Source organism: Lissotriton vulgaris, chromosome 3_2 (assembly GCF_964263255.1).
Source record: "Lissotriton vulgaris chromosome 3_2, aLisVul1.2, whole genome shotgun sequence".
Lineage (NCBI taxonomy): Eukaryota > Metazoa > Chordata > Amphibia > Caudata > Salamandridae > Lissotriton > Lissotriton vulgaris.
In genome coordinates, this window is record NC_141690.1 from 273727657 (window position 1) to 273753463 (window position 25807).

Below are 25807 nucleotides of genomic sequence, written 5' to 3' on the forward strand. Positions count from 1 at the left end.
ACCACTTGGCGGCGGTTGGAAAGAAATGACTTAAACCATTCCAACACCGTCCCCCGCAACCCGATCCCCCATAGTCTTGACAGTGTGGTAAATAATTTACCATATACTCTTTTTGCCATATAATTTACAAGAAAATAGCTCAATCAAATGAGAGGCAGAGTCCGTGATGTCTGAGTCATAAGGGCTTTAATCATAAATGACTAAATGACTCGAGTCAATGGAGATCTCGTCCATCAATACAAGGGTTCGGGTATGCAATGATGGCAGGAAAAGATGTCAATGATTTATTCACAGTACATGACATATATAGTAAAATGACACAATAGCATTGAATACAGTAGGCGTGACAAGTGAAATGTATATGATAAGAACACATGTGCGTAACAAAAAGGCGTGAATATGGGTGTGCACAGAGGCGTGAACTAGAAACGTCACAGAAAAGTGTCATTAGTGGGTGGATGCTTAAAGAATTCTTGCAGAGTCAGCTGAAACCTAAGGCCTGGATGCGCGCGCAGCTAATATGACGTGTGATTGACGCATATCTGGAGGAAGCTAAGAGTCTGACTTTTGACACGGGTAGAAGAGACAGAAGTCTGGCATGTCAGATCGACCTGTTCCTAAAACAAATCTGATATCTGGTGTTTGGAGGATGTTTATTCTAGAGTAAAAGGTCTTTCGGGCAGAGGCTATTCTATACTGAATGTATGCGTGTCTAGGTGCAATTGCTTGAAGACGGGGGCCTACCATGGCAACGGGAGCAATGAATTGCATGAGGGAGGACAGGAAGGCTTGGCCCTTGCTCTGCAGTCGGGGATATGTTTTCGTATTTCACTAGACAGGAATGTGTTTTCGAGGAGCTGAGCTGGCTATGCTGATAACTTGAAGGCAAAATACTGTTTTTGGCAGGCAGACTAGGCCGAGCCGGGCACCGCTCGCTTGGCAGGAAGTAAGACAGAGGTCAGGGATGCATCTCCAGGCTGCAGCTTTCAGAGGCAGAGGCAGAAATGGCTTGAAGACAGAAATCAGGGCCTAGCTCGGCAGAGCCAGGAAAACGTGAAAGTGCACCACATAAAGACGGTGGCATGGCATACTTAGGAACGGAATTATCGATCCATTCATGGTGGATCTGATAGAGGACATGTTAACGTTGAAAGCAAATGTATTTGCGTCATCAGATTCGGTTGTGGAGGGAAATTACATGTACTTGAAACTCGTACATGGAGCCGTTGGGGTCTACGTTAGGGGACACAATTGACCATAAAAATTCCAATTACCTCAACAGGAGACTGACACGGGGGACGGTGTCGAAGGCAGCCGACAAGTCCAACATGACCGAAATCGCCTTTCCTCCACCATCCAGAGTCTATCGAATGGCATCAGTTATCTCTAGCAAGGCTGTCTCCGTGCTGTGATTCGCACGGAAACCTGATAGAGAATCGTGAAGCAGATTGTTATTCTCTATAAAGCTGGTAATAGAGGAATGCACGTGTTTCTCAATCACCTTGGCCATGGCTGGGAGAAGGGAGATTGGTCTGTAATTCGCATGCTCAAGGGGATCTGCTGTAGGTTTTTTTTAGCAGCGGTAGGATAAGAGCGTGCTTCCAGGCTGCCGGTACCTCACCCGATGTAAGGGAGGCATTAAGCAGTGGGTTTAGGAGAGTGTTAATTGCCGGGGCAACCCTTCCCAGGCAGGTGGCAGGACAAGGGTCTAGCGGCGAGCCTGATTTAAGACTGGTTAATAGTTCAAGGGAGGAGGCCACGGTCCTGATTCCGTTATAAGTGAAGGTGGACAGCTCGGACGACAGGCTCCAGTACTAGGACCTAAACGAAGAAAGAATCTTGGATGAGCTTGATTTTATTAGTGAAGAATTCACTAAGTTGGCAGGTCCATGCTCCCGTATGAGAGTGATTTGGAGAGCTTGCAGCAGGGGAAATGAATTTCTGAACAATTCTAAAGATTTCCTTACTCCTGTTATCTGCTCCATCAATTCTATGTTCGAGAACTTTTTTTTGCCTCCGAAATTTTCTTATGATAGAGAAAAATTAGTCCCCTGTATTTACTTTTATCTTCCAGATCGTATCGACGCCTCCAGACTCGTTCCGCCCTCTTGCAATCCTGGTGCAGCTTGCCGAGGAGGGGAGTGAACCAGGGGGCCGAGATTTGTTTGCTCTCCGTTTTGCCTATTTTGCCAGGAGCTAATTCCTCAAATCTAGTTTCAAGCCATTTCTGGACAGTTTCTAAATCGAACTCCAGGTTCCCTGTTAGGGGACAGGGATATTGATCAAGGGCGGCCGAAAACATTTCTGCCGTCACTCGGTGGAAAGGCCGCGACAGCCTCTTAGTATCCTATGTGGTATATGCTGTCATCTGTAAATGCGAAAAAGTGTACGTTGGGAGTACAATCAGGAAACTTAGGGAACGTATTGCTGAACACTTCAGGGCTCTGAAGAATAGGGACACTGGATATCCCATAGCATTACATGCACTTGAATGTACAGCCCAAGGCGACCATTTGTCGTTTGCCTTTCATGGCATTGAGAATGTTCTTCCGGAAGCAAGAGGAGGCAATCGAGAATTGAGATTGCGTAAGAGAAGCACGTTGGATAATGCAGTTACATGCAGTAGATAGAGGGTTTAATATTGATAATGAACTACAGTATTTTTTGGGTACTTAGGTACACAAGTTTAGAATGTAAAACTGTGATCCGAAACCAAGAGCCAGCTACTGCATGATACTTTTCCTGTGGAAATAGAATTTGTGTTTCCCTATGATAAATGAGTATGGAACCTCTGATTATGTAAATAAGTGAGAAAATATGAAGAGATGTCTTTATTCAAATGATCATGATGTACCTACTGTTTTTACAACTTAGTCAAGTAGACCTGTTTCTCTTTTAAAAAAAAAAAAAAAGTATTGGTCTTATTCTATTTGTTTAATCACGGTGTGTACTCAGTTACTCTCGTATTTGAGTGAACCACGATGGATCCCTTATCAATTGATATTAGTCTCTTGCTAAATAGTATTCGCTCCCTATGATATGACGAGAGAGAATGAGTAACATGACATGATGAGAAATTCAAATGAAATGTTTATATATGTTGACTTGTCAAACAATGTACTGCTTATTTATGTGCATTTAAACATTATGGGACTTATCTGTACCTGACAATGATCTGTGCAGACATCAGCGAACCTTACAAGATGTTGATAGCATCTTTTTTTGTGACTAATTAGCCTGGGTAAGCAAAGTACAAAGAAGAATAGTAATTTTAGCCTGATAATAACTTAATCGCCATATAAGAATTGGATATGTTCACATATTGAAGCTTGGCTCAAATATACCGCTGTTATATGTTGTGCTCTTTATTTGTATTAGGTTCATTAATGGTAATTACCTCTTGCATCACTTGCACTGTGGTGATACACTTCACTCATCCTTTTTATCTAAGCTGATTCTTAACTGACTGGTATTTGGTACTTCTTTCTATATTTAACAATGCTGATGAGTTAAAAAGATCTGTTATAATCACTTGTGCTTGTATCACATTATGCATAGATTAGCATTGACCTTTACAAACACTCTAAGATGGCTGATAGTCCTTATTCCTCATTGCTAACCGTATATATATATATGCGGTTTGTATTCTAGATAGCGATCTCGTTATACGCTATCACGCCACGACTGCCTAACCGATTATTCGGATGGTTTGTCAGTGAGGATGACAGTGATTATTTTATACTATACATTTGGGGCAGTGCGAAGAGTACTGAACATGTTTATTGTGGTGATATACAATTTATTCGTTTTTAATTTAGTCACAATATAATATTTATTGCAGTGTTCCTTACTTAGATTACGGCCATAAAAGAGCTAACAAATGAATAGTTCACACTTGGTCTCTTGCAACAATATTATAATGCAGATGAATATCGGCCCGTTTATACATTCTAAGATGGAGACAGTAGATGTTCACACAGGTACCTTAGTCCCTTCTCTTATTTGTTGATCGCACCCGAGTATATATTGCCTTATTCAAGATGGTGATGGTGCTAAACGCCACCTCGCTGATACTGCATCACCACACCACACTGTTTTGGTAAGTTCGGAACGGTTTAATGCTAATGCTACCTGGGACTATACGGATTTGTTGCAATTTTTGCCAACACTATGCGCGTTATTGTAAGATTATATATTCCTTTTTAGATTTTAGGGTTATAGAATTTTGATTCTCTCGCCGTATCCCTTACAATTCAATAAGGTTATTTTTCCATCCTTAGAGTCTTTATTATGTGACTTCGAAATAGATTGCCTAGACTCGTTTCGCTGTAGTTTAGCGTAGATGATTCACCTTCTGTTTGAGTGTGCCTGACTATTTGTGACTGATAACAGGGGTTTAGTTATTGAATTTTCTTCTCGGATGCTTAGTTACATTATGGATATTTAGACAGAGGTTCTCGCTAGACAGTCTTGCCTTGATAATAGTCATAGTTACTCGAGTTTTTGAAGTATATATAGAATAGTTCTCGTGAGGGGAGAAGATGATTCTCATTGTTAGATGAGATAGAAAAGGTATGTTTTTATTATTTTAGGAGCAACTTTGAATAGGAGATATATATGGAGAGATCGTATCTTCCTGCATACGTATTAGGAATACGACGTGAGTTACTTTTATTCATATCCAATATATAGAATGGGATTATGCCCTATACAGGTTAACAGCAGAATATTTGGTCTTTCTTTGTAGAGATTTGATATTGCTTACTTATACTGCAATTTACATGCTTTATATTGCTGGTCAACCGAAAAGAAATTATGATAAATTAGGCGAGTCATTAATATAGGTATTTTGGTGCAGCTTATTTCATTTTATACTTAAATTCTATTTAATATACATATCTATTTCTACCAATCGCCTTTCTTTCTTATGTTTTATTTTGGTATAGCTTATAGTTAATTGCACTGATCATGAGATTTGCTTTTTCACAATCTCAATTCTTGTTGATGATCTGATCACTCACTTTCTTTCGGTGTGGCAATTGGCTTTTTCTATATACATATCTGTGTATCTTGTGAGAAGAGGTAGCGTTTCATAATAAATAACGTCTCCCTGGTGCTAACACTTCGATTCTTCAAGCACTTTGCCACATTTCTTTTTTCTTTTATCAAGGGAATACTGTGAATGTTGTAGTTGAAATTATGGTTGTGATATATACAAATGTTATGTTTTTTTAAATTGTAATATCACTTTATTGTATTGTGATTCCTAGCCCTGAGGAAGTCTTTGGCTCACGCCTTACAAAACGAAACACATTTTGGCGGCTAGATCTTTTGAAGAAGTGTTGAAAAATAAAAAGAAGACTGAGAAGATCATCTTGTGACGGGATTTTGAATGAGTAGCTCAGGATATACTGTTTGTTGTATTTATATTGGTATGGATTTCTATACCATCTAGTGAATGGTGAATGGCCATCACCTTATCATTGGGGCTTCTAATACTTGATTCATCTTGATTGTTTCACAACTGTGCACAAGTGTCACTCAGCCAGCCTTCTTTGTTATAATACTGTTAACTGGTGTGAATTGGCCAAATCATATTATTAACTCTGGTTTAGACACCTGCAGCATCCACTGACTAGCCAATGCTTTACGGAGTACTGCTTTACAATCTGTGCAGAGCATATGTGTCTACAGCCACACATTCTACGAACGGATTATGTGGCTTACCCTGCAAGCTTCTGCTCTTAGCTTGTAGTGCTGTAGATTCACGTGCACCCACCACCCTTCCTGGAGTTAGTGTGCTGTTGGTACATCTCTGTAACATTAAGTATGGATAATACTTTGAATGTGCATGTTCATCATATTCTCACTACTAACCACTCTATACCTATACTCACCGCTGTTCGGGAAACAATCTAACCATGGAGTCAGTGGCCATGTGCATTTCCTGCTAATGGAGGAGTAACAGTATACCTCGTGACTCGAAGAGTCTTCCTCGAAACAAAAACAACTTGCAACGTCCGAGGCCAACACTAGATCGCATGAGAATGCACTGCATGTGAATCTGCAGCTCTGCGAGCTATGGACGGATCCTTGCAGGGTAAGAGAATATATTCCATTCTATTAGTAGCTTGTACTACTGTGGATACACATACCTGACATTGAATGTAGTGTCTTCCTTTGAAGCGGTGGCTAGGGAGCAGATTCAGATGTTGGGAATAATGTTCTTAACACAGTCTAGCCAACCGTAGCCTGTTGATGGGCTAGTATGTCCACACAGGTCCCGTGCTCACAGGGTCATCTGAGCTAAGCTGCACCCTATTAAGGAGAAACAAATGGGGCAAAACCTGGCTTGTATTGCAGTTCAGAAAGGACGGGGCTTGGCAGTTTGGGCTTTTCCCATTATATGTATGTGCTGTCCCACCCTGCACTTTAATTTCTAATTTTCTGTCTTGTTAAACCTACTGTGTGCCAGGTACTAGTAAAGCAAACCACATTGTTTGAGGCATATTAGCTGTAGATCATATGCTTTAGCAAAGATTCCCATTTGGTGTTGGGTCCGGATGTTTGCACTTTTTTTTGTTCAAAGAAGTCTTGTAGTCACCAGGTAGGTGACTCCTTTCGGTCACTCCATCCTTAGATTTTTTTTTCCTCTTTCGGGTTCGGATGTGTATTGCTGCTCTCCGGTTCGGTACTGTTTTCGGACCCCTTCGACGCGCAATCCACTACCCTCTACGGTATTGTTATTGATCGTGGTTCATCATTCGATGCGCATCATCTCTCTTTGGAAAGCTTTCCACCGGAAACTTTGAGGCAGGCAGTCTGGCCTACCCGTGCTGACCGTGCTAGCAGTCTATGGGACTGACTTGTTGTAGACGAATCTAGGACCCTATTTAAGTATTCCCGATTTATGCCCTTATGTGGTTATATCAAATCATATCCTTATAAAGGCATAAGAATCATACCCATATTAAGTCATAGCCAATGCAGTCCAAATATGGCAAGGCTACTCCCATAGACTTCTAGAAAGCACAACGAGTTCTTAAACAAACCAAGATTCCAGCAACCCGGGATTTCCCCGGCTTCTGTTATGATTTGTCCTAGAACTCCTGGAGTCCTGAAAGAACTGCGAGTTCTTAGTGACGTCTTCTGTCCAACCTTACGTCAAACTCTGCACCTTCCAGGTATAAATATACCAGCATCTGCCCTAGCAAAACATACAGTGGTTTGGAGCAGATCGGCTATCTACTTGCCCAACGCCCTGCTGAATCGAGTGCCGAAGGAAGCCGACCCTCCCATTGATGCACTGAGAGAGATGCTGTCTTTTCTCCTGCCGAGAAATCCAACTCCAGTGTTTCCCTGTCACCCTTGCGGGTTGCTGGGAGATCGAGTCCTGAGAGAGATGTACAAGACCTCCTTCATTCTGTAAACCAAGGTACGGAGCTGATTAGACCCTTACAGAATTCTTGATTCAGATTCTTAGCAGAAACTATCTTAACTCAAACTGCAGCTCACTAGCTCCTTCCCACGTAAAATGTAAATGTAAATTGATACTTGTATAGCGCACTACTCACCCGCAAGGGTCTCAAGGCGCTTGTACGAATACCGCTGTGGAACCCATCCTGGCTTTCCCTGTGAGGCGTCCACTCCTGGGCACCCCCAAGGTGGCGGCCAGGCATCCTTAGCGTTGTGGGGGCTGTTGTGGAGATTAAGCAAGCTATTGCCCAGAGTTGCAGTGGGGGACTCCATGATTGGAATAGGCACCGAGGCGAGAATTATCAGGTCCGTGGAATTTTGAGTCCAAGACCCGCTGAGGTGGGGAATTGAACCCTGGTCCCGGGCTAGACCTCTGCATCAGGGTCTGCCGCTCTAATCATTGAGCCACACTTCTCCACTTAGGCTTAGGTTAGGTACACCGGGTTAGGCGTATCTTAGATGCACCAGTTGAGTACGTTTAGTCAACTTTTATCCGTTTTAAGTATCTTCTGGCTTAGAAACCATATACCTTCTACTAGCAATTCCAGTGGGATACGGAATCATCAGAGCAGACAGAAAAGAGAAATGGGGGGGGGGGCTAGCCATTATCACCAGGAATGAGTTAAGAGTGAAGGGATGTAGTTTAGGTAACACCCCAGCCTGTGAAACCTGATCGTTTAACATTAAATTAACATAACTACACCTTCAACGGTCTGTTGATATATAGGCCTCCAAAAGCCAAAACCCCCCTGACGCTTTCGCTAAACTCCTTCTTAGAAGCCAGTGTGAAGCACCCGGATTTCACCATCCTGCGTGACTTTAATGTCCACCTGGAAAAAATGGATAAGGCAGACACAGCAGTACTGATAGACACCTTTATGAACCTGACCATAGAACAGATTGTGCACAAGGACACCATAAAGCAGGGCACACATTGGACGGAATTTTCACGTCTAATAAATATATTGAAATGATAGATTGTCTTCCCGTCACTTGGTCAGACCATAAGGCCATAATCTTCTTAATAACACCAGATAAGGTGGAAGGGGCAGCACTGCCTCCTATCACTGATATGTCCACATAATTTGTAGATTGGTCCAGATTAGACTCTCAGAAATTAAAAGAACATCTGGCATCTACGATACCCAAGTTAGTGCCGGATAGTAATACGACCACTGACCAAATTTCCAACTGGATAGCAGGGGCCATAAAAACAACTGCACCATTGAAAAAAAAAAACCTATTCTTAGAAAAAAACAGCTGTCACAACTTTGGTTCTCCGAGTCGCTCAGGGCACAAAAAAGAGTATGTAGGAAACTTGAAAGGCTATGGAGGGTTCGTTATGACTCTGATAGCAAAAGGGAATACAAAATAGCCTTAAACTCCTATAAAAAAAACTAATCTTTACGGCTAAGAGCCAATTCTTTATCCAAAGGATAGAGGAGTCAAAAAACTGTAGTAGAGAACGTTTCTCGATAGTGAAAAAGCGATCTAAGATAGCAACTAACAACAATATACCCAGTAGTACAGATTTCTGCAACTCTCTTGGGCAATTTTTCATTGACAAAGTGACATCTGTGTATGAGTCTTTTAAATCAAATAATCTGCACCTTGCGTCTTCAGAGAACACTTTTTCCAGGAATATATCCTCTCCTGACGAAACACCAGAGCCCGCGTTCAAGTTCTGCCCCCCAGAGTTTGAACAGGTCCTTCAGGTAGTCCTGTCCATAAAATCTGGGGCACTCGGGGATCCATGTCCACCAAAAATCATACATCTCTTTCCAGAGCTCCTCAGTGAGCAATTGGTCAGACTCACAGAGCACAGAATTATCTCAGGTGTCTACCCAACCCCATGGAAATAAACTTCAGTCCTCCCCCTACTCAAAAAACCTAACCTAGACCCATTTGAACCGGGAAACTACAGACCCATAGCTAGGATTCCTTTTGGTGCAAAGGTTCTTGAGAAACTGTTGAACAAACAACTGGTCCAGTTTATTAAGGAGGCAGACATCCTTGATCCATCTCACGGGTTTCGAGAGGGGCATGGTACCGAGACTGCACTGCTGATGGCAGTAGAAGAACTCAGGAGTGTGCTGGGTGCCGGGGGAAGGCCGCCTTGATCCTATTGGATCTTTCGGCGGCCTTCGATACGGTAAACCATGGCACACTCCTGGATAGGCTTACTGCAGTGGGGATCCATCGAGATGCAAGAACATTGTTAGCGTCATTTTTGAGAGACCGGTCTTTCACGGTGGAAATCTGAAGCACCAAATCCATACCTTTCAACTCCCCATGTGGGTTCCCGCAGGGGTCATCATTGAGCCCTACGCTCTTTAATTTATATGTATCACCGCTGGCTGAAATGATCAGGGACTGTGGCTTCCTTCCTGTGTCATACGCCTATGACACACAAATCGTGGTCACAATCTCTGAGGATATGTTAGGTACGGCAGATAGGTTTAGAAACTGTATGAAGCAGGTCAGCCTATGGATGGAAATAAACTGTTTGAAACTGAACGGAGAAAAAAGTGAATTCATGATACTGGGAAGCAGCACCGAAATTTGGTCTCCAAATTGGTGGCCCTCCAATCTCAGCAATTGCCCTTTGCCGGTCGAGAAAGTAAAATATCTGGGAATGCTGATAGATAATAGACTCTCATTCGAAGTCCAAGTCAATAAACTAGCATCTACCATGTGGTACACACTGAAAATGATCAGGAAATTAATACCTTATATCCCGCTGGACTCACGAAAAACGGTGGTCACCACATTAGCCCTATCAAGACTTGACTATCGGAATGCGTTGTATGCCGGGATGCAGACCCAGCATTTGGTAAAACTTCAACGTTTGCAAAACTCAGCAGCTAGGCTGCTACTAAACATTCCTAGATCAGAACGCATCACTCATCATCTGAACACCTTACATTGACTTCCCATAGTGAAACGAATAAAATTTAAATCGCTGTCTAACATATAAGGCGCTGCAGGGTTTGGGATCACATTTTCTCAGAACGCATCTTAAACCGTATGTTCCTATTAGAGAACTGCACTCCTTCCAAGCCAAACTAATTCAGGTTCCCCGCTTCAAACGAGTTAGGTGGGGCGGCAGAAGCTTCCTACTGCGTGCAGCTAAGGATTGGAACAGGCCATCAAAAACTGTACTTCCCTGCTGCCCTTCAGAAAGTTGGTAAAAACCTGCGTCTTTAATTTACAATAACCATGTTACTCTCTCAGTACAGCTCATACTTCTCTGTTCAGCGCTAAGACGCCCATGGGCATATGCGAGCTATATAAAACTACAAATCAAATCAATCAAATAAATGCTTTTACAGTATTTCATACTCCTTTTACTGTACGCACTTTACTTTATGACGAGTATTGCAATTGTAGCAATTCACTTCTCTTGCATGAGAAAGAAGACTGCTCAATAAATAACCACTTTTATTGAAAACGCCTGTTTCTCTGTTTCTCTGCACTTCTGGTGAAACTAAGCATGCACGATTGACTGAGTAAAATAGATATCTATTGTTTCCGCAACTCTGGAGATATACTCCTTGTTCTAGGGGGCAAAGTTGTCATGTTTATGCGGTTGTCCGAAACTAATCCCTTCTTGTGTACTCGAGAGTTTCTAGTGACTTCCTGAGCTAGCTGGCATTCATAATTAAGTCTAACATATCTAATAGAGACCTAGTCGACCTAAGTCCTACGTCTAAACTATCGTTTGTTATTCCAATGCGCAGAGCCTATTGGTAATATAGGAACTACACTACAGACTCCATTCAAACTATGTCCCGGGTGTCGTGCTAAGTTTCATTGCACCGCCTTGTACGAAGTTTGCAACCTCTGCTTCTCCTCGGAACACAATGAAAAGGACTCTAACGCGTGTCGATCCTTCCGATCCAAATTGACACTCCCTGATTGTCTGGCTCGGCGCCTCAAATGCAGGATCAGAGCGACTCGATTTCAGACATTTTCGGATATGATTCCGGTACCCCACCTCTAGCTCCAGAGCCATAGGAAGAAGAGCAGGTCTCAGTGTTCAAAGCCGACTCCGACATGGAAGAAGAAGAAGACATCACTGCGGGACAGCGTACCAGGAGTACAGATCCCCCCCCCCTGTGCCCATTCCACAGAAGACAAAGGCTCCGGTCCCTCCTTCACCCTCGGGCTCAGGTCGGCCCGACAAACGTTTCTGATGCCCGACCCTCCAGCCTGGCTCTGAAACAGAAACAAAAGCCTTCTGGCTTGGGCTCGAGCCAGCCCCGCTCCGATACTGAACTGACACCTTCGGCTTCGAAACGTAAGAGCAAGATACCTTTGTGACAGAAGATTCCACCTTCCGACACCCAAAGGCTTGGAGCCAAAACCTCCCAAGGCCAAAGACTCTAAGCCGAAATCCTGTAAGGCCTAAGACTCTGAGTCAAAATCCTTCAAAACCAAAGACACAGAGCCAAAATCATAGAAGACTAAAGTCTCTGAGCCGAAACCCTCCAAGCCCAAACACCCAGAGCCGAAATTACCAACGCCCAAGGGCTCGGAGCAGAAACCTTCAACACCGAAATCCCCACGGAAAGACAAAGACACTCTTCCCCAAAGAGCTTCCATTTGATGAGCCAACTTCCAACCCAAAACAGAAGAAGTTTGTTATAAACGCTAAAACAGGACATATTCAAGCAACCATTCCAAAAAAACGGAAAGCTGACTTGCCAGAGGACCATCAGGCCCCTCTTAGAAAGAAGAATATGGGCAGGTACCCTTCTCCTCTTTATATTTCACCTCCTTCTAATCCTAACCTGCTCATTACACCTATAAATTCACCACTAAGACTTATAACACCCGACGTTGAAGGGGATTGGGATAAAGATTAGGACACTTAACGCTTTGGATGATTACCACACTGATCCAAACACAGATAATGACCCTGATTTGTATCCCTCCAGGCCTTCCCCACCTGATGACATTGGTTATCTTGAGCTCCTTAATAGGGCTGCTCATTACCATGGGGTAAAACTTCACAAGGAGCCTTTAGAAGAGAATTTCCTTTTTGAGATACTTTCTTGCTCACAAAGTGTTAGAAGTTGGCCTGATATGCAGTGCTCACTATTCTAGTGATCACTATGCATCAGTCCAAACGACCCTTATGGTGATTGGTTGTAAGTCAACCTTAGACCAGCTATCCTAGTAGCGTGGATACGAGCAGTCTTCGGGCTAAACTCTAGAGGGCGTGTTAAGCCAGCTGTTATACCATCACATATACCCCTTGAACACCAAGTGAAAGGACACCACACAAGTGTTATGAAAATAAACAGTGTATTTATTTTAAGTCACAACAGCCCTGTACTCTTTATGAGGACAGGGTACTAAGCACACAACAAAACTCTTAGGAAAATACTTCAAGTGCACAATCTACACAAATGCCCGAGGGCACGGAAAGTTTAGTGTTCTCGGGCGAACCCGATAAGGTAAGTCTGAAGCGACAGTGACTCTGGACCCTTAGATAATGAGGCTATGCGGGCACCGAAATGCCGAAGTTACCTAGCCCAGGGGCTGCGGCTACATAAGTCTTTACAGACGTCGGGAATCCTCGCTGACGAACCAGAAGCCGGAAGGAAGGAGTTGCTGGCCGGCGACCATTGAAGATAGTTCGTAGAGATCCAAGCCTGGATCATAGATGGATGACACCTGAAAGCAGAGGGGACCAAGTTCGTAACTACTAGCCAGTAGTCAGAGGGTACCAGGAGGGCACCGGATGATCGCCACCTCGACTAGGTGAGTGGGTGACGCTAGGCTCTGCAGTCTCACGGACCAGGAGGCGTTGTCGGCGACCAGGATGGAGGTGCGAGCTGTCCCACGAAGATTGATGCTGTCGGCGTCGCTGGGCCCAGGATTGGGGCAACAAGCCTTGGCAAATTCAGGGCCACGTGGTGGACCTAAAATGGCGTCTTAAGTGGACCAGGAGGGTCCGGGGGGCTCCTCTTTCACAAGGGAGCAAAGGCCAGTCTGGAGCAACCAGACCAGCAGCGTTGTTGTCGGGCGTCGTCGAAGGCCACCAGCCAGCGGGTTAGTAACCAGACAACGTGATGAGCAGCAAAGAGCAGAAGGGCCCCACGCAGATCGTGGAGATGCTGGGAGGCTGAACTTCGGTGCTGGAGCTGCTCAGGGTCGGGGCTTCTCGGACCCCAAAGCACTCACCAGAGGATCCCTCGGCGGTCGTGCTGGTTTAGAAGTCGTGCAGGTTCTGATGATGGCCGGTACCTCTGTCTCGTCGCACCCACGGATCTCAGCTGAGCTGACGATGTGGGTAGAGGTCAGAGGTGCCAGGGAAGCCGGTTCTCGTCGAGCTGGGCAGTCGGATTCCTGAGGAAGGACGTGCAGCAAACCGCAGAGTTCTTAGATGGTGCCTGCGCATGCAGGGTGACTACTCCTTAGCCACAAGGGAGAAATCTTGAGAAGAGTCGAGTTCCTTTCGTAGAAAGTAGTTTCTTGATTCAAAGATGATCTAATTTGGAAGGGTCCCCGCTCCTGCCTTTATCCTAAAGAAAGGGGTGGGTACGCGACTAGGTACTGCCCTAGGGGTGGGACCAGGAAGGGGGGTGGTTACACCCCTCTCCCATGCCGGACTTTCCCCAGGTCAGGGGCTGGGGTGCCCCTGGAACTGGTTCTAGCTGGCAGATGCATAGTGAGCACCGGGGTGCCACTCCGCAGTCACCTTCCTGTAAAGCCCTGCCTACCCAGGATACACAAAACCCTGTCTGGGATGGTGCGAGCACCGCCCCGGACAGGAAACCCTTTGTCCAAGCTCTCCTCGCTGGAAGGACTCCCAGCAGCAGGAGGTCAGACTCGTGTCTGTGGTGGCAGCATCCATTTTGTGGAGCTGAGGCTTCAGTTTACTTTAACCGGGGTTCACAGTTACGTACATGTCGTGTCCCTCTAGAAGGGTGGAATGCTAACCCCGTCGCCAGCATTGGTGAGGGGTCAGTATCCCGATTCGTATGACACCTTACTCGACATGTCTTGATAACGCAATACCGGAGTTAGCGATATATGGTACGCGTTATCATGGAACAGCCATTGGGTCTTGGTTCCGCAAGCTGCAACCGGGCTCGGCTCATGCCAGAGCCCAATTCACACGATTCCACGCACTCTGCCTTCAGGATTGTCAAGGCCTGCCATAGGAGTGACTGATAGGAATTCGGGTGTCCATTTGAGGGTTAGATATAGGTATGCTATAACTAAAGCGAAGGGCGAGTACGCCACCTTGCCCCAGCTGTCGTGCAGCCAGTTGTGTCAGATTTAGATGGCCATCCAGGGGTGGCATAATACATGCTGCAGCCCCTGGTAGGCCCTGGGTACACCGATGCCCTGAGTTATAGGGTCTGATAAGGTGGCCCCGTTCCAATTGGGTAATGCACCTAAGGTACACATGTCAATTTAGCGAGAGAACAGCTAGGCTGTGGGTCTGATTGGCAGGCCCACAGCCAGAGAAAGTTGTAAACCAGTGAAACAAAAGCAAAAAGCAAAAAATCTGGGTGATCATAGGATTGCAGACCCTACACTCCTACACAAAGAACGACTAATACTTTGCCAATGCTAAAAGGCATGTTACAACACACAGATGAGGTCTTTAAGGATCCTGTCAGGGCAAAAATGATCGCACCTAGAGTGGACAAAGAATACAAATCAGGTCCTACCGTCCCTAATTCTATTAAAGGACAGCTGCCCTTAGACTCTCTTGTAGTCTCCAACACACGCGAGAGAACTCTCAAGCCACAGGTGACACCCCTCCTTCTGACAAGGAGTACAAGCTTATTGATGCCTCAGGCAAAATAGTAGCTTCACAGGCAGCAATTAACTGGCGCATTGCTAACGCCCACTCGCTGCTAGCCCGTTATGACAGGGCTCATTACGATGAGCTAGAAAAACTCAATGCAACCCTTGCCTGACAAATATAAATCTAAGGCTAACAACCTTATTCAGGAAGGGAAACTTATTACGAACACCTCCATTTAATTGTGCGTTAGACGCAGCAGACACAGCATCTTGTGCAATTAACACCAGTATATTATTACGCAGACACGCTTGGCTCAGAATCTCTGGATTTAAGCCGGAGGTACAAACCTCCATACTTAATCAACCCTTTGACAAAGCGAATCTTTGATTTCATGCTGGAAAAGATGAAAAAGGACACTGAGGTTGCAAAGTCCATGGGGGCTTTACAGTTACCTGCCGCTAGAGGTTCATTTCGGGCTCGTTACAGGGGTGGCTCAAAAACTATGTCCACTGACCAGGCCTCCTCCTCTTATATGGGCAACAATCATCCCCCTCGTCCAGAGGATATTCTAGAGGAGGTTTTAGAGGAAACAAAGTTAGAGGTAATTCCTCACGCTCTTACCCCGCAAACAATGTCTTCCCTCGCTACCCCCGATCATCCCACTCCTGTCGGGGGACGTCTCTCCCATTTGCTACCTGTCTGGAATTCAAGCACCTTATACAAGTGGGTGCTACAAATTATCCGGTATGGTTACTGCCTGGAGCTTACAAGCACTAACACAAATATTCTTCCACGAGCACACACAATGTCACCGGAACAGCTCACCCTCTTATAACAAGAGGTTCTATCTGTTACAAAAATACGCTATAGAACCTGTTCTGTTAATATTTCAAGGGACCGGGGTATACTCCCTATATTTCTTAATTGCCAAAAAGGTCAACGCTCTCAGGCCTATATTAGACCTCAGACAGCTAAACCTATACATACAGTCTGACCACTTCCACATGGTCACACTACAACAGGTGCTCCCACTACTCAGCAAGGTGATTTTCTATATACTCTAGACTTGAAGGGCGCCTATTTCCATATTACCATTCAGCCAGAGAAAGATCTGTTCGCCACCCCCCTAAACCCCAAATGCCAAACATTGCGTCCCGGCATCCACACCCATTGTCCAGAGGCAATGCACTATGGATGAATTGGTCAGGGATATTTGCTTACCCTTTTCCACCTCTCCCACTCATTCCATTGGTGGTATAGAAAATCAAACAGCACTCCCTGACTCTTATCCTTGTTGCTCCCACATGGGCCGACAACCCTAGTTCAATTCAATTCAGATCATTTATATAGCGCGCGACATACCCAGAGGGTCTCAAGGCGCTTGGGGAAGGGTGGGGAATTATTTGTCGAATATCCAGGTTTTAAGTTGCTTTCTGAATGCTAGGTGGTTTTGTGTGAGGCGAAGGTGAATGGGAAGTGAGTTCCAGGTTTTAAGCCGCCAGGTAGGAGAAGGATCTTCCTCCCATGGTGGTTTTGTTGATGCGAGGTACAGCAGCCAGGGCTTGGTTGGAGGAGCGTAGCTGGCGGGAGGGGGTGTAGAAGGAAAGCTGTGTGTTGAGGCATTCGGGTCCAAGTTCGTAACGTGCTTTGTGTGCGTGGGTTAGGAGGTGGAATGTTATCCTCTTATTGACGGTGAGCCAGTGGAGGTTTTTCAGGTGACCAGAAATGTGGTCATTACGCGGGATGTCTAGTATGAGTCTGGCTGAAGCGTTCTGGATGTGTTCACAATTCTGTTGGACCTATCAGTAGTTTTCCACCAAAAACTAAACCTCTCCACCAAGTTCCTTACTCAGAACCATGGAGAGATAAGACATCCAGATCCCAATCAGCTCAACCTTGCGATTTGGCACCTGAAATCCTAGAGTTTGGCTACCTTAATCTTCCGCCAGACTGTATGAATGTTATCAAAGAGGCTGGACGCCCTACCACAAGAGCATGCTACGCAGCAAAGTGCAAGAGATTCATTATTTATTATAACAACAATCAGATTGATCCACTAGATGCTTCAATTGTCATCTATTACACCAACAACGTTCTAATTTAGCGTACCCATCTATACGCTTGCATCTGGCTTCAATAGCTGCATATCTGCAAAATAGACAGCATATCTAGGACCCATTTTTGCAAATACACCAAAGCAAAGAGGTCCTTACGACGAACTCCCAATTCTTACCTAAAGTAATCTCTGCCTTTCATAGCATCCAATCTGTTGATTTGCCTGTGTTCTTCCATCAACCAGATTCAGTGGCGGAACGTGCCCTTCACACATTAGATGTCAAGAGACCATTACTTTACTACATAGGAAGAACAAAGCCACTTAAGAAAACAAAACAACTCTTTGTTGCCTTTGCTCCACCACATAAAGGAAATCCCATGTCAAAGTCGGACATTGCAAGGTGGATATTTAAGTGCATTCAAATATGTTACATCAAAGCTGAGACGCACACTAACAATTCCCCCTAGAACGCATTCTACATGCAAACTGGGGGCTTCTATGGCATTCTTAGGAACCATACCCATAGTTGACATCTGCAAAGCTGCAACATGTTCTACACCACACACATTCACGAAACGCTATTGTGTGGATGTGTTAGCAAAACAAGCTAGTGTGGGCCAGGCAATTTTATGAACACTATTTCAAACCACTGCAACAGCTACAGGTTAGCCACCTTTAAAAAATAATTGCTTTATAGTCTTTGCTAAAGCATATGATCTACAGCTCCTATGCCTCGAACGGAAAATGCTACTTACCAGTATGCGTCTGTTCTTAACATGTAGAGCTATAGTCATATGCACCCACCCGCCTCCATGGGTACCTTTACCTGTTGCAGTGATATCTTTCTTAGATCAACTTTACATCGACATCTCTTTTATTACTTTACTAACTCCATCCTCACCCTTTATGGCAAAACAATCTAAGGATGGAGTTGATGCCCATGCGCACTATCACTGAAAGTAGGAGTCACCTACCTCTTGACTACAAGACTTCTTCCAACAAAAACAAAGTGCAAACATCCGAGCCCAACACCATATGGCGATCTATGCTAAAGCAGATTACTCTACAGCTCTATCTGACAAAAACAGATGCATACTGGGTGAGTAGCATTTTCTATACAATGTATGCTCTTAATTTACTTCTAATGCTGCTTTGTTTTTGACTTACAATAAATGCACTGTTGGATGGAAACACAGTTTAAATGTCAGCACGTACTCTATTCTCCCCCCCCCCCCAAAAAAAACACACCTTTCTAAAAACATTGAGTGACATGTCTGCAGAGTCAAGCAAACAATGAGTACTAAAAATTAAACTAAGGGTGTTCCACCCCTCAATGGCAGTATTGGATCATATGCGCTGATAGCTGTTATGTATGCTCTGTAGTAATAGACTAGAATAGGGGGGGGGATGCGCGTGTGTGTAAAAAGTCGATACGGTCATGGAAACACATTTGATACAAATAACACAGTTAAATAATAAGATGTTCGAGGCATGTGGGCTGCTGAATTCATATCTGTGCATAGATCGCCCCCTAGTGTTGGGTCCGGATGATTGCACATTGTTGTCCTGGAAGAGTCTTCGAAGTATCACGAGATAGGTGGCTCCTTCCCTGGACTACAGTGCGCATGGGCATCGACTCCATCCTCAGATTGTTTTTCTCCGCCATTGGGTTCGGAAGTCTTTAATTCCCTCTTGTCGGAATCGATAGAACTTTCTTAAGACCAAAAGGTCTTTAGTCTAATACGTCGGTATTGTCTTGTGTTCGGCATTACTTCTTCCAGCTCGGTCCCGAGCCGGTTTCTCTTCTCCCGCATGCTCTCGGCGCGGAAGGCCCAGTCGACGCTCCAGACCTATCGACCGTCCATCATGGAACGAAGTCCATTCAAGAGATGTCCCGTCTGCAACTCAAAGTATCCCCACATCGACGTCCACCCGGTGTGCAACAAGTGTCTGTTGCCGGACCACGGTGAGGACAAGTGTATGGCTTGTTCACGCTTCAGGTCCAAGAAGACGCTAAAGCTTCGAAGAGCTGCGCGCCAGGAGGCCCAGCAAACTGAACCGGCGCCTGTGGAAATCTTCGATGCAGGGGATGTAGAGGGCGAAGCTATTCAGGACATTTCTGAGTCTAACCCCGCGTCGGACGTCGACTATGACTACGACGCGGATGCTGAGATGTTCGAGGACGAAGAAGTCGTCGACGAGGTAGGGGACGACTGGGCCCTCGGGGCCATGGAGGATAGCTCGGATGAGGAGCTTCCTCAAGCTGAATCTGGGGCCGTGCCAATTTATAAGGCTCAGGTCGAGGGATCGCCTTCGGGCCTTACCCAAGATCTCACTATGGGTTCTATGGCCCCGCCTTCGGGCTCGGCCATGGAAATTGCTGCCGAGCCACTCCCTGGCAAAACAAAACCGAAAGCGAAACCTACGGTCTCGACGCCAGATACTGCGCAGGTGCCAGCATCGAAACCGAAAGTGCGCATCGCTTTGGTCGGCTCCAAGGCCTCGGAGGCTTCGGTGCCGAAGAAGCCGAAGGTGACTGTAGAGCCTAAGGCTCAAGTCAAGGGCGTCGAGACGAAGTCTGCCGCGCCGAAGACTAAAGTTAAGGTGGTCGAGCCGAGCGCATCGGCGCCGAAGACGGTCGACACCGGAAAAAGCCTCAGCGACCCGAAGAAGGCTGTCGGCGACCCGAAGAAAACTCTCGGTGACCCGAAGAAGCGGCTGGATGACCCGAAGGTTCTCCCGACCCCGCGTCAGCAGGACAAAGCCAAGGGCACCGCGCCCCGAGAGTGGACTCCGGGAGTGGCCTCGAGGGATTCCATTGAACCGGCGCGGCCATCCGCTGCATTCACCAAGAAGGTGACTGACTCCCTGCAGCGCATCAGGGATGGCAGCGCGTCGGTCGGTCCGAAGGATCCTCCGCCTACAAAGCCTGTGGAGAAGCCATCAAGGCGTCCACGCCCATCCATTTCACGTTGCCGCCGAAGGCTTTCGCTCCTAAGGCAGTGGCCGGCGTGCCCGAAAAGATCTCCTCGGCGCCGAAAGCGTCAGCGGTGGTCCCCGGCCCGCAACCTCGGCGGCCTTCAGGGGAAGAGCATCAGGAGCATTTCATTGATGCCGAAACGGGCAAGCTTTCCCTCCTCAAGCGAAAACTCGCCCCAGAACGACCACTGGAGTCTTACAAGATCCCTCTCAAGAAAAAGGACTCTGCTTGCTCTCCCGTCTTGGTGGAACCACTTTCCCCTCAGACTCATGTTTCTCCCACTCCGATGTGGACGCTGGAGAGGGGGATGATGAGGATGAGTACAGTTATCCTGTCTATACAGACCCTGAGGATACCAATGAACCCTGGGCAGCTGGTGGTGACCCTGGGGAATCCTCATTCAGGCCAAGACCCTCAGCTTTTTTCTGCGAAAACGTCTCCTACAGAAGACTCTGCAGCTTTCAATGCCCTCATCGAGAGGGCAGCTAACAATCACAACGTCCAGCTGCATGCTGACCCTGTGGATGTCGATTTCCTTTTTGATACCTTTTCAGTCTCTGAGAAAACTGTAAAGACTCTGCCTATGCTGAAAGGTGTTTTAAAGCATGCTGCTGAAATCTTTAAAGAACCTACCAGGGCGAGGGTGATAAACCCTAGGATTGAAAAAAAAATACAAGTCAGCGCCTACTGATCCTACCTACATCAAAGGACAGTTGCCTCTGGACTCCCTGGTTGTCTCGAATGCCCGGAAGAGGGCTAATTCTCAGACTACAGGTGATGCTCATCCCCCAGACAAAGAATCCAAGGTCTTTGAAGCATCGGGGAAGAGGGTAGCAGCACAGGCAGCCAACATCTGGCGCATTTCTAACACACAAGCGCTTCTGGCGCGGTATGACAGGGCACACTACGACACACTGGAGACCCTGTTGCAGCACCTGCCTGATGAATACAAGGAGGGGGCTGAGATGCTGATTCAGGAAGGGAAGCTAATCTCGAACGCTTCAATTAAGTGCGCTCTGGACGCGGCTGATACCGCTACCAGAGCTATAAACACGAGTGTTATGCTGCGGCGACATGCCTGGCTGAGAATCTCTGGATTTAAGCCAGAAATCCAAACCACCATCCTTAACCAAACCGTAAACCCAGATCACCTGTTCGGCCCGGAGGTTGACACCACCCTAGAAAAAATAAAGAAGGATACTGAGACTGCGAAATCCATGGGTGCCTTACAGTCCCAGCAGTTTCGGGGTGGGGCTTTTCGTCGCTCCAGCACTAGAGGCGTTTCCAGGGGCCAGCTCTCCCAGTCCACGCAGTACTACAAGGGCAACACTCAGACTACTTACACCAACAAGAGTCGAGGTGGATATCGTGGTAACAACGCCAAGGGCAGAGGACGTGGAAACAACAGCTCCAGATCCTCTGCCGCCAGCAAACCGTGACGCCTTGTCACTGCCCCCCCGACCATACCACACCGGTCGGGGGGTGACTCCAGCAGTTCCTGCCCGTCTGGAAGTCCATCACCACGGACAGGTGGGTCAGACAGCTTATCCAATACGGTTATTGTCTGGAGTTAACATCCACTCCACCGAACATGCCCCCAAGGAACCGTCCTATGTCAGCCGAGCACTTGCACTTATTGCAGCAGGAAGTCACCGTTATGCTGCAAAAAGGGGCAATAGAGCTCGTTCCCTTGCAAGAAAGAGGCACAGGGGTCTACTCCCTGTACTTCTTAATACCAAAGAAGGACGGGTCCCTCAGGCCCATCCTAGACCTCAGGCCCCTCAACCACTACATCCTGTCGGAGCACTTCCATATGCTGACCCTGCAGCAGGTGCTCCCGTTGCTCAGTCAGGGGGATTTTCTCGCAACTTTAGACCTAAAGGATGCGTACTTTCACATTCCACTGCACCCTGCACACAGGAAATACCATACAAAACCAGCACTACCAGTTCAAGGTTTTGCCTTTCGGTGTCACCACGGCACCCAGGGTGTTCACAAAGTGCCTGGCGACAGTGGCGGCGCACCTCAGGAGACGGAACATCCACGTCTACCCTTATCTGGACGACTGGCTCATCCAGGCAAAGTCAGCCCAGCAGTGTGCTGCCCACATGTCCCACACCATTCACCTCCTGCACGATCTGGGATTCTCACTAAATTACCCAAAGTCCCACCTCCAGCACGCCCGCATACAGCAGTATCTGGGTGCGACTATAAACACTCTGGCGGCCACAGCACAGCCGAATTCAGTGAGTCTCAGCAGCATTCAATCGCTGATCCAAAAATTCAGACCTCAACACTCGCTTCCAGCAAGAGTGTTCATGCAGTTGATAGGCATGATGGTCTCCTGCATTTCCATAGTCCTGCACGCAAGACTACATATGCGCCCGCTTCAGGAGTGCTTAGCAGTCAGTGGACTCAGGCTCACGGGCAGTTGAAAGACCTAGTGTTGGTGAGCGGTCGGGCATACAACTCTCTGCATTGATGGAATCCACAAAACCTTTGCAAGGGCCGACCGTTCCAAGAGCCTGTGCCACAGATCATCCTGACGACGGGCGCCTCTCTCCAGGGATGGGGAGCTCATGCACTCCATTGCACGGTGCAGGGCCTATGGACACAACAGCAACGGAAGATGCACATCAATGTTCTCGAACTGAGGGCGATCTTCATGGCACTCAAAGCCTTCAAAGTACATCTGTGCAACAGGGTCGTGTTGATCCGGACGGACAACATGACGGCCATGTACTACATTCAGAAGCAGGGAGGAACGCACTCTCCGCAGCTCTCATCTGGCTCAAAGCATGTGGAAGTGGGCCATTCAGAGGAACATCTTCCTCATGGCAGAACACCTGCCGGGCAAAGACAATCAGATGGCGGACCTGCTCAGCAGGCACAGCCACCAAATGCACGAGTGGGAGATACATCCATCAGTACTCCAACCGTACTTCCAAATGTGGGGTCATCCAGAGATAGACCTGCTCGCCACAAGGGAGAACGCAAAATGCCAAAGCTTCGCCATACTGATGGGTCCTCCTTTTGAACCACTGAATTCCTGCGAGATTCAATTCTTGACATGGAAAGTGGCTTTCCTCATAGCGATTACATCGCTACGGCGAGTTAGTGAACTGCAAGCCCTCACTATCCAAGAGCCATTTATTCAAATTCATTCTAACAGGGTAGTGCTTCGCACTAACCCTAAATTTCTTCCTAAGGTTGTGTCTCAATTCCATACCAACCAGACTATTGAATTGCCTGTTTTCTTCCAAAATCCTGAGTCATTGGCGGAGCGAATGCTCCACACCCTTGACGTCAAAAGGGCCCTGATGTATTACATCGATAGGACCAAGGATTTTAGGAAGACTAAGCAACTCTTTGTTGCCTTTGCACCACACCACAAAGGTAACCCTATTTCCAAGGCTGGTATTGCTAGGTGGATCGTTAAATGTATCCAGATCTGCTATCTGAAAGCCAAAAGTACTCTCACCATTCCATCAAGGGCCCACTCCACCAGAAAGTTGGGGGCCTCTATGGCATTCCTTGGAAACATTCCTTTGGAAGACATATGTAGAGCAGCCACGTGGTCTACCACACACACATATACAAAGCATTATTGTGTTGATGTGCATTCCAAACAGCAGGCAGCTGTAGGGCAGGCTGTTCTCAAAACACTTTTCCAAACTGCTGCAGCTGGCACGGGCGGCCGCCGTTAATGGAGGGACTGCTATGTATTCTATGCACAGATATGAATTCAGCAGCCCACATGTCTCGAACCGAATATGCTACTTACCAGTATGCATCTGTTCTTGGCATGTAGGGCTGCTGACATTCATATCGCCCGCCCTCCTCCCCGGCGCCTGTAGCAGCTGCAGAATTCACATATACTTCTAGCATGGTCATCATTCACTTAGTTTCACTCCATCTTGGCCACAATGGCTAAAAACAATGTGAGGATGGAGTCGATGCCCATGCGCACTGTAGTCCAGGGGAGGAGCCACCTATCTCGTGATACTTCGAAGACTCTTCCAGGACAACAATGTGCAATCATCCGGACCCAACATTAGGCGGCGATCTATGCACAGATATGAATGTCGGCAGCCTTACATGCCAAGAACAGATGCATACTGGTAAGTAGCATATTCGTTTGTGATCAGAATTTATGAAAAGAGTATTTTGATTAAAGTAATATACTACATAGAAAAACAATGTTCATTATAAAAGATGCATTTCAAATGGCATTTTTTCAAAATATGTTTGGGAAAACAATGTTATTTAGAACCTTGGAAGACCAACCTTGATATAGAAGGTGTTTGTGTTAGTAACTTGGATAAAGTATGACCCAATCAAATATTGCTCCGGATCTGGTTATATTTATAGTTTAGAAGTCATAGATTCATTATTACACTATGGACTGTAAATAAAGTCAATGAAGAAGCTGGAACATCACTTCACCACTCATCACACACTTAGCAATGTCTTGGGCTTTGAACATGATTGTCTTCACACTCACTGAAATAGTCTCCAGTCTGCTGCAGTTCACTCGGACAAGAGTGGTTCCCAGGTTAATGCCTACCACATGTAACACAGAGATCCTGTTTCTTAACACCGTGAGGTAAAGGCCCCACTAGCAACCAGTGCAGCATCAAAGCTGTGGAGCTTAATATTTATAAGCCCCCCAGATCCCAGCAAGACACCAGCCTTTCAAAGGTCTCACTGGTCCCACTTTGCAAAAGGGTAACAGGGATTTATGACAAAAGTAGGCTGAAGTCCAATGTTAGGACACAATATAGTCTTCTCTAGTGATTTAAATATTCATGGGCCGCTCTCAAAGCAGTTACACTCAAATGCTCAGGTGAAAAGCAGGGCTCACTAGTGTTCCTCAGGGTAAGATGGACAATGGTCATTTATTTATTTAGTGTTTTGTATAGCGCGAACATGACCCGTTAGGGTATCAGAGCACTTTACAGCGATAGCAAGTTATTTACAAGATTCACAAATAACAAGTTAAATATGAGATTGGTGCAGGCGATAATGAGAATACAATGCAGAGATAACATTCTATTAGAACCCCAGAAATCTTTGAAACACTTCTCCACTACACGGAGAAAAGGTTGCAAACTCGGGAGCGAAGGATTCCCTGTTCACATTCCATAATCTTTTCATAAGCACACTGCTCAGTACTGTGACCTTTTCCCAGACGCTAATGGCAGAGGTGAAGAGCTGTCCACTCGTCTCATTGTACGTTTCTCATTCTGACAGCCAACAAGAGCTTGACTAACCATTCCTCGTTGCTTGCTTTAAGGGATGGCGAAGAAAGCAACAGTCGCTTGCCAGAGTCTGATGATGAATCCAGCTCAGAGGATCGTCCCATGGACATTCTTCAGAAGGTAAATTCCTTGTATTCTTTGAGATTTGTGTGCTAGGAGGGAAGGATGCAGAGAAATTGCCCAAGTTGGGGGATGTTCAATGTTGGTTGAAGTACAGAAGAATCTCCTCACTGGCGATTTTGTGCCATGCAGGAGTTGGGAAT

The 25807-nt window shown here is 46.2% G+C and overlaps 1 protein-coding gene across 1 annotated transcript in view; it reads left to right on the forward strand.

Annotated features, from left to right (window-relative positions):
• The window catches only part of LOC147725676 (uncharacterized), a 225664-nt gene that overhangs the window by 121778 nt on the left and 78079 nt on the right, over positions 1 to 25807 (forward strand). Inside the window, exon 9 of the mRNA XM_086964348.1 lies at positions 25580 to 25664. Within this exon, the coding sequence (XP_086820474.1) occupies positions 25580 to 25664 (85 nt within the window). The remainder of the gene's footprint in view (positions 1 to 25579; positions 25665 to 25807) is intronic.